Here is a 12,115-nt window from a genome sequence, read left to right as displayed (position 1 = left end):
GTAGCCAATAAAGATTTTTTGTACAGGTCAATTGTGTTGAAATTGCGAAGAGGATTTTTGAAACCAAACTCCCTTTAAGGCCAGTCATTTCACTCTGTAGCCATCTTTGAAATGCCACAAAACCAACCTCATTTAATGCCATGTTACACTTTATCATCCTCTGGAAAATGCCAGATCGTCTTCTGAAGTAATTCACAACTTGGTCTTGATGGTGAATCTCCTCCAGAAATGACAGCGACTCTTTGTTTACTAGTTTGTGGGCGTTTGAGTTGTTGCTGTCATGTGATGTGCGTTTGACAGCCTAAACTGTACCTCACGCTTGTTTTATACAGATTACAAAACTAATAAAACGTTTGTTTTTAAGTGCATTGTGCATTCAAGTGGTTCATTTAAAAAGCTTTATTTGTATGTAATTATTATGTCTGTGAAGCAAGTATTCGCTAATTAATTCGCTAAAGAATGGCTTAAAATCTGTCATAAAAGCACACAGCTGGTCTAAGCTTATCCCCTGGAGAAACTTCAGTCTATAGCGATTGGTGATTGGCTCCTATACTAGCAGACGGGGCTTCATTCTCCTATGACCCTTACACTTTTCTCCATTAGTCTTTGAAACTGTATGTTTGCAAGTGGGCATTAAGGGGAAGTAGTTACCTTATAGTTCCTTCAGCCTATTTAGGAACAGCTTGAAAAAAAGTCACCAAATTACAGGTTTGTTGCAGTATGTGGTTGCTCAATGCTAACTGGCTGGATGTTATATTAAAACAGTAAATTACACTGACACAACAAATGTGCAAGTTAAAACATAAACAATGGTTTAGTGTAAATGGTCATTGCATATACCCAGGATTAATTGTTAACCGCAGGTCATTTGTAAGCTACTTAAAGCAAGACATCCCAGTGTTCCCTTTACCAGGCTTAACCATTTCGGCTGTGAAAAACCATAGGGTGTGTGTGTATGTATGTTATTGCTGGGATATCTCCAGGCCTCAGCGTGACCACTGAATGTTTGGTAGGGCCTGCAGGTCACCAGTGGTGATGGTTCTGCTCTGGACAGGGCTTTGTTGATTAGAAACTAAACTCCGGTGCTCAGAGTGCTTATGTTTTAATGACAGACGCTCCATGGCTACAGCTGGACCCTCTGTGGAACTCTGCACTCATCTTCAATTATAAAGGACAGAGCAAAGGAGGGGGTCTAGTTTACGTCACCACATATTGCGGTTTCTCTGCAAGACGCATCGCTTACTGGTGAACTTTCAGCACAATGTTGCCATTACAGTTTTAATTACATAACTTACACCAATAATATGAGGATCAGTCTGGCAATTAAATAATTATAGAGATAATGTTTGGCAGAAAAAGTAAGATGTGATCATTTGCTTGGTTTGTTGTAGTACTAGAACGCCTGGAAGGATGAACCATCGAGGAATGTTTGTTTAAAATTTAATCGGCTTGCTGTTCGCTGTGCATCCGCGAAGAAGAGAGGTCGGAGCGTGTCAGGAAATCGCACATTTCTCATTAGAGCACAGCCCAGAAGCAGTGATGCCGAAACACTACCGATACACAAAGAGATGAAAACAAGAAGAGAGAGAGAGAGAAAGAGTGAGAACAGAAGGACGGGGAGGGAGGACGAGTTCACAGAGAGATACAATATGCTCCAGTACCCCCACTGACTCCACCGCTACACTCTCATCCTCGGCTGTTTGTGTTTACATGTGAAATTGAATGATGATCGGTGCCAGAATGAGGAAGGGTGCTGGGTCTGAAGCAACACAGGGGTGCTTGCTAATGAGAAGCTAAGAGCTCAAAGCAGAAGACCTGATGAAACAACACACTTTGGTGCCTGGAATACAAAGCCGAAATAAGTACTCAGGAAGTTGTGCTTGAAGCTGGGGAATTGGTTCTGCCATACTTAATACTGTACTCCACACTGCACCGATAGACTGTGACCAGTGCGGACACTCACTGGATAAAACTACATCGGATCTCAGTCATTCCATGACCCGACAAATGGGATCTGAACATTCATTTGGCCAATGCAAGTGTCTGCCAATGCCAACAGATGCCAATAGTGGAAACACACTGATCAACCAAACCTGATGAAGTGTCTGTTGTCATTGGTCTGCGTCTGTTGGTGCCATGCGAATTGGCCTTATAGCACAAGCATTACTAAAGTCATTGATTTGTTTATAGGAAGAGGCTTGCTAGTAATGCATATGAAGAAAAATCAGGTTAATTTGGTTGCAATATTCAACTTTAAAGAGCACCTATGATGAAAATTATCTTTTGAAAGCTGTTTGGACAGAACTGTGTTAAGGTATAGTGTGTCCACAGTCATATTGGGGTGATATAAAGACAATAAGTCTCATTTTTAAAATTTCCTGACGTTAAACTAGGATCCAAATCCCATTCATTTTGAGGCCCACCGCGATGTGACATAGGAGTGCCGTTTCCATGCCCACTGAATCGATTGACAGCCACATATTAACACATCTCCGTAATTACGCGTATAATCATATCAGCAAGACAGGATGTGCGCCAAGCAACTGGGATTAAAATATCTGTTGAGCTTTCTGTGATCATCAATCATCAACAAATGTGATCAAGAATGATTTTACAAGTTTAAAATAACACAATGTGTAAAACAATGTGTGTTTGTCCTTACAGTGATTTTACTTTTCACCACAGCTGCATGTCAGTTATAAAAAATAACGCTTCAATCCCAGTTTGTGGACGTTAAATCAGGTTTATTTTGTACGTCAAGAACAGACATTAATGGATATCCAAACAGCAGTGTATATTAACGTGTCTGCTGTCAAATTTGCCATGCAAAAATAGTGCAAAATTAAATGCACATACTGTGTGTGTGAACTTTGTAATGAAATTGTGTGTGGCTCATCGTTGCAGAAAGGCATGAATTAACTCCACAACAAATACATCAAATAATCATTGGTTCTTACTGTAGTATTTCTCACAAACATTACGTGAGATCTGCTTAATTCATTTCTGTCACTGTGCTGTTTATTTGACAGAGATTAAGACATACTCTGACAGGCAAGTGGGAATGGTGGGCGGAGAGAACTAGCATTAAAGGCACAGGCAACAAAAACAGCTGCATTGTGTTCAGAGCAGAAAATTCGGTAACACTTTATAATAACTACACACTATGAACCATTTGATAAGCATTACCTAATAGTGAATGCAATGCAATACTTAATTTAGTAATGAAAAATGCATCATTAACAAATTATGAAAGTAAAATTATTAAGCACATTATAAATGTGGTTGTAAGTCAAGAATACAGCATTTGTATATGCAGTTATAAACTACTTACTGACGCTTATTAATGTAGAGTTATGCCTAACAAATAAGGAATTCATTAGATGCCAATGTTTAGTAAATGATTCATAGTGTGTAGTTATTATAAAGTGTTGCCGAAAATTTAAATAATCTAAAAGGTATAATCAATAATCTGATGGGTGTTTTGAGCTGAAACTTTACAGACACATTCTGGAGACACAAAAGACTTAAATCTTAAATCTTGAAAAAGTGGTAAAATAGGTGCTTTTTTAAGTTACAGACAGTAGTTTATTCGATCAACAGATGCGGTAGAAGCCTAATTTCAAGGTTTTTGCCATTTAGTTTTTACCATTTGTAGCCTTCTGAAAAAAGGAATCTGATACATTAAGTCATACTTGTGTTGACCAGTGAAGATTCTAAAGAGCCAAAGTCAACGAAAACATAAGTCCAATGTCATGTAGAGGATTTTGGTAAAGTCAATATGCAGATTTTCACCATATACATTAAGTAAACTTACTGTTAACCAGGTTATAGATTGTTAATGTAGCATTTTTACTGTGTTTAACATTAAAAATGTGGGCTTTTTTTACAGTTACTGTTTTAGACACAAGTTTTTCACACTTTTATTTATTTTTATTTATCCTGCAGGGCAGTGAAAGTGTAGAATTAAATAAGAATGAGGAAAATAAGGGACAAAAAAGAGTGACATTGACCTAGACATGATGCTTAAGAAAGAGATTTCAGAGACTGTAAACAATAAATTAAATGTTTTAGACACATTTGTGGGAAAGGTGATTGAAACCACAGTGGACAGATCAAGCAAGAAAGCGAAATAACCGAGACAGATATAGAGAGATTCGTTCGATTTATGCCTTCCCTTTCGTGTCTCACATCTCCAGCAGAGGCAATCAATGAGATATGTGTGAAAGCCTTGAAAAGATGCCTTTCTGAGAGCCCTTTTCCCTCCTTACTTCACTGAGAATTCTTTTTTTTTTATCCTGCTCGCCTCTGCCTGCCTTCTTTGACTCACACGAAACAAAACGACCAGTTACAGAAGCACCACTGTGTGAGTTTAAGCCGCCAAACACCACCCGGAGATCCTTCTGAGCTCGATGATGCTAGATTAGCTGGAACAAGTATATCAGTAGGACACAAAAAGAACACAGAGGGGTATAAGCGAGAGAGGACGCAGGAGGGGCCCAGCCCTCTTGTTATGCTAAGAGTGTCCCGAACGGTCCCGCTTGGTTCAAGTTAATTACGACCAACATTTAAATAAGAGCACTTGTCTTGAGGACGGTGGTTGGCTGCGGGAGAGACAGACCTCGTGCTAATTGTGTTTGTGTTTCCAGCTCCTCCCCTCATCTCCAGTCCTCTCTCAGTGTGAGCTCCTGCGGGACACGCTGTGTGAGCTGCAGCCCAATGAGAGGCTTTGGAAAATCGGATCTTGAAGGGTCCAAATCCTAGTCGTTATTCTGTAACTGGTTGCTTCTGTCTTTTCTTGTCTTGTGGATGGATGGGATTTTATTCTGCTGTAGAAATGGCTGTACACTTAAACCTGTCTGCTTCCTTTCATGCACTGTATGTAATTTCATAGATCAGACAAAAGGGTACATCTGTTCATGGCCAACAGATGCACCCTTTTGTGTCTTTCTTTGAGCTATGAAACTTAAGGCCATAAAGCAGTGTTTCGCACAATAACACACACTAAGAGGGTTAATGATTTGTTTATTGTATCTGAATGGTGTACAGTTGTGCTCTGTATGTGCAATTGTCTGTGCGGTAGAATATCTATTGTCTGTTCAGTTTGTTGGTTCATTGGTGTGTGCCGTCATTATGTAGTGTTGTTATGTTTTCTTATGTATGAGAACGTATTATTTTACCTCAAAATGAATGTAGGGATTGAGTAGGGCTGCACAATTAATCGAAAAAAGATTGCGATCTTGATTCAACCACTACAAGATCCTAATTTAACATCTCTAGAATTCAGCTATCTATATTTCCAAGTTTAGGAGAAGAAAAAAGATGGTCGCACAAGTCTTTACATTGTTTTATAGACATTTCTCAGCAACATGGACACCAAATATTGTTAAGTGTCACATACTTTATTTATAAAGTGTAATTCAAAAAAATGTGTTTCTGTCTTAATGTAATGATGTTTCTGTGGTTTACTACCAAGAGGACGCACGCGTTCGCGTAAATGATATCTACTTTAGTGTACAGAATCTGCTTAGACTGTAAAAAACAGGTATAAAGTTGTAAATAACATTCAATTTATTGCACAAAGCAATCGTTTGAGAGCCGCATGGAAAATATGATTTGCGTGTATGTATTTTTCCCTCAAAGTGGCAGCAGCCATAACGTGAGCTACATTCGGCATTGAAAGTGAAACTAAAACCGCGCACCTCATTTACATGATCCTATCGCATTTTAGAGTTATGATTACAACAAACATTTGATACGTTTTTTTCTTTTATAGCGAATACAAAGCGATGTGCATGAAAAAAAAGTTTTACCGTGTCACTATAACTACTCTAGCCTATATAATGTTGAATAAAATGCAATAGGGAATCTGATAATAACTAATGTCTCATTTTACCAGTGAAAAAAATGGTCTAATAATGTTGCTAATGACAAATTGCAAGAATATCTCTCAAACATTATAATTCAACTTCAGAATTATGAATTAACGACCAGGACTAATTTAAAGTTTATAAGTCCACCATTCCAAATATATACAAAATTAAGCATTTTAACCAGTAGAGCTACACACAGGCCTAATATTATTGTTGTTTTGCCATATATTTGAGAAATAACAATATTTTAATAATAATAAAAGCCTACTCATATTAACCTATTTTACATCTACAAAATCGTGAGAAAATCATGATCTTGTTTTTATGCAAAAAAATAATAAAAAAATTATTCTCGTTTTAGCCAGAATCACGCAGCCCTAGGATTAAGCTAGAATTATACTCTGCTTTTTAAATTTGCTTGGACATGCTGTAAATTAATTAATTAAAAAATTATTTTAAAAAAAATTGGTGGGCATATGCCAGAGTAAAAGTTTGGTCAATATGTTTGAACACTGCTGTTCAAAGGATTTAATACTTAAAAAAGGCTATTATGCTCCATTGCATATTTGATCAATAGTAAGTAAAAATGTGGCATTTTAAAATTACCCATTTAATGGCAAACTATAGTTTTTTAGCCATGATGCTGATTTTAAGTATCTACAGAAAATGTTAGGTCAGGTTAGGTTAGGTTAGGTTACTTTATTCATACCCGAAGGTAGATTTAGTTTGCAGTCCTCATTTCATAACAGTGCCAAATTAAAAATCTTGCATAGTGAAAACAACAAATAGACAACGACATGAAACATAAACATATAAAACACTTTCCCAAAAAAAAAATTATTATGTATTTTTAATGTGAATTGCAATCCAAGAGGTTAAAGCAAACCCTCTGTTGTTTTTGTCTTTAGCAATGGCAGATTTTCATGTCCAGCCAGAGTCAGTGCGTGCAGACGTGGGAGGAGTTGGCCGATTTCAGTGCCAAATTCATGGCCTGCCTGAGCCGGTCATCAGCTGGGAGAGAGACGGGCGGCCTGTGGACACCTCTGATGAGAGGTACGGTCACACATTAAATACACACAATAACATTTAAAGAGATGCAGTCTGTGATGTTGGCACATGTCTCTGCTTCACTCTTGGCCTGTCTTTATGTGTGACCGTTCTGTGCAGGTTTACTCTGTTGCCCACGGGTGTGCTGCAGATAACGGGTGTACGGCCTGAGGACAGTGGGGTTTACTGCTGTGTTGCCCACAACAGTGCTGGAGTCAAACACAGCGCAGGAGCACAGCTCACAGTCTCAGGTATGAGCTACATTTCTCTTCTTCCTTGTGTCTTTATAGGTCCTTTTCTTTTTGTAGAAACAAGTTATAGCGTTTCTTAAAGTTTTATTATTTTTAGTAGGCATGCACTGGTAAACCAGTGGTCCTCTTATCGAACTAAAGCTCTGCCTTTTCATTTATTTGGCTAGAGGAGAATAGTTCCCTGACAGAACCTGGTTTCTGCCATGGTTTCCATTAAAGGAACACTACATTTTTTTTTTTAATTAGGTTAGTTTTACAAGTGCTGCCTAAAGTTAAACTGGTCTGGTGGGAGCACTTGATTAGACTTAGATTTTGACTAGACATGATTAGCATAAATCGTTGAATAGGATTAGACTATTGGGATTTTGCTCAAAATATTCAGAAACGTATTTTGACAGATTTCCCATTTAAAGCTTGACTCTTCTGTTGTAGTTACATTATGTAGTAGCTAGCTAACAGTGCTGCATTGCGCCTGCTGCAGCCATGGTATGCCATCAAATTCCTTGATTATTTCACCAGAACGAGAACATAGGAAATAATGTCAATGTACTAGAAAATATTTTCATTTCAAGTTTTTATTATCTTTTGCTCTGATTTTTTTCAATGGTCTTTTCTAAGCTAATATATAAGTACTCCCACCAGACCCGAAGTTCAGCTGAATGGATTTTAAAATGGTTAATTGGTAGATTATTGGTTCTTCACCACTTTCTTTGCCTTTTGGCTTGCTTAGTTAGGGTCAGTAGAGCTGCCCTACAGTGATTCACGTCCTTCAACAATGAAATTCATATTGAACTGATCTTAATCGCCATTGAATTTAAACAGAACCAGCATTTGATTGACATGAATGTACAGTACCAAATGAACTGAACTTCTTTCACTGATAAAACTTCATATCTGATTTTTGATTATAGCCTGTCTTCTTTTGTCAATGCAACTCAGTTCAATTCATATTTATTGCTATGGCACTTTTACTATGTAGATTGTGTCTAAGCAGCTTAACATACATAATTCTAGTAAATTGAAGCTTTCTGAAAACAGTCCAGTTTTCAAAGTTGAAGTTCAGTTCAGCGTGGTTTAATTTTCACTGCTGAAAGTCTAAACACTGAAGAGCAAATCTATCGATGCACAGCTCTGCAAGTCCCAACTAAACAAGCCAGTGGTGACAGTTGACAGTATGAATATAAAGTGCGATATCATTAAAAAGGATATTACTTGACTAGATTTACCTTTCTCTTTCTGAAGGCTCCCAGTCATCTGTTTACAAAGAACCCATGATCCTAGTAGGTCCTGAAAACCTCACCCTTACGGTTCACCAGACCGCCATCTTGGAGTGTGTTGCGACGGGTTACCCTCGTCCAATCGTGTCCTGGAGTAGACTGGGTAAGACTCAATGTTGATCTGAAAATTGCCATGAGTAGTTCTCCGAGCAAAACTCAGCTCAGTTCCTGCAGAAATGCAGCAAAGAGCTTTAATATGCTCTCAACTACACAGACTGTAAAATACCCAATCAATTGAAAAAGAGAAAAGGGAAAAATATCCTCCAGCAAGGTAATGTAACATGAAGGAGGACGAAGATTAGATAAAATGAGTCAGTGGATGTACTGTATGTCTGGAAAGATCCTCTTGAAAGGGTCATACCCTAAATTATTTATAAGTATCAACCTATTTTTTCTCCCTTGAGCCCAATTATGCTGTCTGGCACAGAAAATGTCTTAGTTTAGTTAAAATTAAAGGACTAGTTAACTAGAGTGGTGAAAGGAAAATGTCATCTGTCACAGACTGTTTATGTTTTAAACATCATCAACTGCCACTTTTAAAAGTCTTCTCTTTATAATGTCTTATTTTATGATGTTTGTAATATGATGGTGAGTTTGAGATAAGCAATATTTTTATTAATTTTTAAAAAATTGTTAATCTATTACTTTTATTTAGGAAGCACATTAAATTGATCAAAACTGATCACATTAAAAAAACACCACCAAAAATAGTAAAATAATGTTTTCTTTCAAAAATATAAAGCAGCTTTAACTGTTCTCACATTGATAATTGTTAGAAAATTGTTAGAGTTTTTGGCACTAAAGGCCTGATTAAAATGTTATGATTATTAATAATTGTAATTGTAATTCATAACATTACTGTTTTTACTGTTAAAGCCAGACTCTGACTATAGGAGTTTTAAAATCCTAACCTATAATAAAATCTAGTTGCAGCGCACACATGAGGAGAATCTTCTGTGATTTTATTACCTCAAATCTTAAACGTGCGCACACTACAAGATATGAAAACTGCAGCACAGCACACACTAGAAGATATTAAAATTATCGTGCTCGATGGAACACATTACCTGATTGCAGAATAACTCACTTTATCAATAATTTTTATTTATTATAGGCTAGGTTGCGAATATTTGACCGACTGCCACTACATGCAAAACACTCACAAGCACTCAAAATAGGTTCCCGTTTGTGTAGCTGTTAGTGGCAGTTATAAAATAAATAAAGCGGCATATCTGCATACAAAGTGTCTGTTCATTTTCCTTTGTTCATTTTTCTTTCACACACAGAATGAAAAAGTGCTGCTTGTTGAATTGAGCACATTATGTTCAATCGAATGTCTAATAACAATAATAATATGAATAAGCTAATAATATATTCATAATACTGTGATGTGCTGTGCATCTTTTGGTAGCATAAAATGCTGTGGAGAGAATAAAGTATTGTCATGTGTTTTTCCTGGTAATATTATTTATAAAGTAGATGTTAATTAATCAGGTTTTGTTAAAAACCCAAATAATAAAAGCAATAAAAATGTAAAATAATAATAATAAATTAGTTAAAAGTAGTAACAATGGAATGATACAAAGAGAAAGTACTCAACTACTGAAATGTATTTAGTACTTTAAATAAAAGTTTTTTTTGGTGATGACAGCTTAAAGACACCTCTCGTAGGCAGTTGCATGCATTGCTCAGGTGTTATTTATTTATTTATTTTTCAGAGTGTAAACACCTTGATTTTTCTGTGGTTCTTGTCTTTCAAATCTGATTTTCATTTAGTGTTTTCTATTGGATTCAAGTCAGGTGATTGACCGGGCCATTCTCCAACTTGATTTTTTTTCTTTCTCTGAAACCATTTGAGAGTTTTCATGGCCGTTTTGGATCATTGTCTTACTAAAATGTAGGCCTGTCATAATATCTATTTTTTGTTGTACGATATATTGCACCAAAATATTGTGATAAACAATATTATTGTCATTTTAAGACCATTTGTTGCCACTTATTGTAAGTACACTCTTCCAAGAAACATAATATTTTATTCCTAAGAATATTTCAATTAATCAAAGTCATTTTAGCAATTTAGTATTGAAATCAGAATGTGAAAACGTACATAATATATAATAATAAATGGTAACAAAAAAATAACACGCTGCGATATCTGGTATCAGATCTATTTTCTGTTGTCAGACACCCACATAAAAATATACCAAAGTAATTTATAGTAGATATACTGTTTTTTAACAATACTGACACTGACACCTTCAGTAGAGATAGAGAGGTTGTACATCAGCTATAATGTTGCTAGAATTGGGTTTTATGGATGGGCGATATATATTGCATCACCAAAAATGATTGAGGTTGTGTCCATGTGTTGTGCGATAAGTTGATATACTGATTATTGTGACAGGCCTACTGAAATGTCCACCCTGGTTTTATCTTCATCATCCTGGTAATGTAGATGTCCAACTGAAGCAGCTAATATTAATTCACAATGATGAAGGGTAGAGGGTCATTTTCTAACTACTGAGGGATTTCAGCTGCTGTCTGGGCTTTCACTGCCTTTCTACACCTCCCTTTTTCATGTGTTTGATACTTTTTCCCTGTGTCATTTCATTTTATTTCTCATAACATAATTTGTAAACTAATTAGTTTTGTTTTCTTTGCTTATATGGTTTTCTTACCAACAGTGGGTGAACATTTCAAGTCAACATCACCTTTTGAAATGTTTTCTGAGAAAAAATTGTGACGTGTTCTATACTTATTTTCCCCACTGTATTTCTTTTAAAACCTTTACATAAATCTTTCATAAACTCTAACTTTCGAATGGTACACCACTAGCAGAGTACATCAAACTATTTGTTTCAAAGTGCAGGATATTCAGTATTTGATGATATGACCCCATTTTTAAAAAAAATGGCTGTCTTATTAAATTCATTTACACTCCAATCTACTAAAGGCAAATGGTTTGGAATGGTGAAAGAAATACTCTCTCATCCTCCTGGCTAAGAGATGGATATTACAGATGGAACTGGCTGATAGTGTACAGTGAGATTGGTTTCTGTGTGAAAAATAGCTCATTTATTTTTAAACGCGCTCCTAGTTCTGAAGCCAAATGCTTGCAGACGTTTTTCCTCATCGAACGCTCTCGGCCACATCTGTCTGTCTTGTCTTGATTAGGATTAATGGACATAAAAGTATCTCATCTATACTTCTAAAGTAGTGCTGTAGAGTAAGTAATGTCATTTTTCTGTTGAAATGTGTCTGTATTTATGTATGTGTGTGTTCCTCTTGCAAGCATCAGATTTACATTAAAATAAGGACATGGCTGGTGGATTTGTCTTCTAGTGCATCTCATGTTAAGGCCCGTACCTTTTGCTTTTTGCAATTAAAAAAGCTGTTCAGACTATATCGATATATTTTGGGGGTTAACACAACCTACTTGTGTTTCTTCTCTGAGGCAAATTAAACGCTCTCTCTAAAGCAAGATTTCACAGTGCCTCCCACACTCGTATAATAATCTGTTCTCAACTCCTCGCTATCCCAGCGATTACCTAATGTGATTCTCCCATTAAGAATGTAAATGATGGTGTCTTTCTTTAACGGCTGCTAATCAGATTGTGGATATTACCTTCCCGCAATGTTGCTGGAATTAACTGCAAGCACAATGGGATTT

General features: G+C 36.5%; 1 protein-coding gene across 1 annotated transcript in view; it reads left to right on the top strand.

Moving 5' to 3' along the window:
• The window catches only part of igdcc3 (immunoglobulin superfamily, DCC subclass, member 3), a 119,352-nt gene that overhangs the window by 72,460 nt on the left and 34,777 nt on the right, over window positions 1–12,115 (top strand). Inside the window, exons 3-5 of the mRNA XM_087261286.1 lie at window positions 6,779–6,923; window positions 7,038–7,168; window positions 8,411–8,548. Coding sequence (XP_087117412.1) covers window positions 6,779–6,923; window positions 7,038–7,168; window positions 8,411–8,548 — 414 coding nt within the window. The remainder of the gene's footprint in view (window positions 1–6,778; window positions 6,924–7,037; window positions 7,169–8,410; window positions 8,549–12,115) is intronic.

The sequence above is a fragment of the Danio rerio genome, chromosome 7, assembly GCF_052040795.2.
Source record: "Danio rerio strain M-AB ecotype USA chromosome 7, GRCz13ab, whole genome shotgun sequence".
NCBI classification, from domain to species: domain Eukaryota; kingdom Metazoa; phylum Chordata; class Actinopteri; order Cypriniformes; family Danionidae; genus Danio; species Danio rerio.
This window is presented reverse-complemented; position numbering and strand designations above follow the sequence as displayed.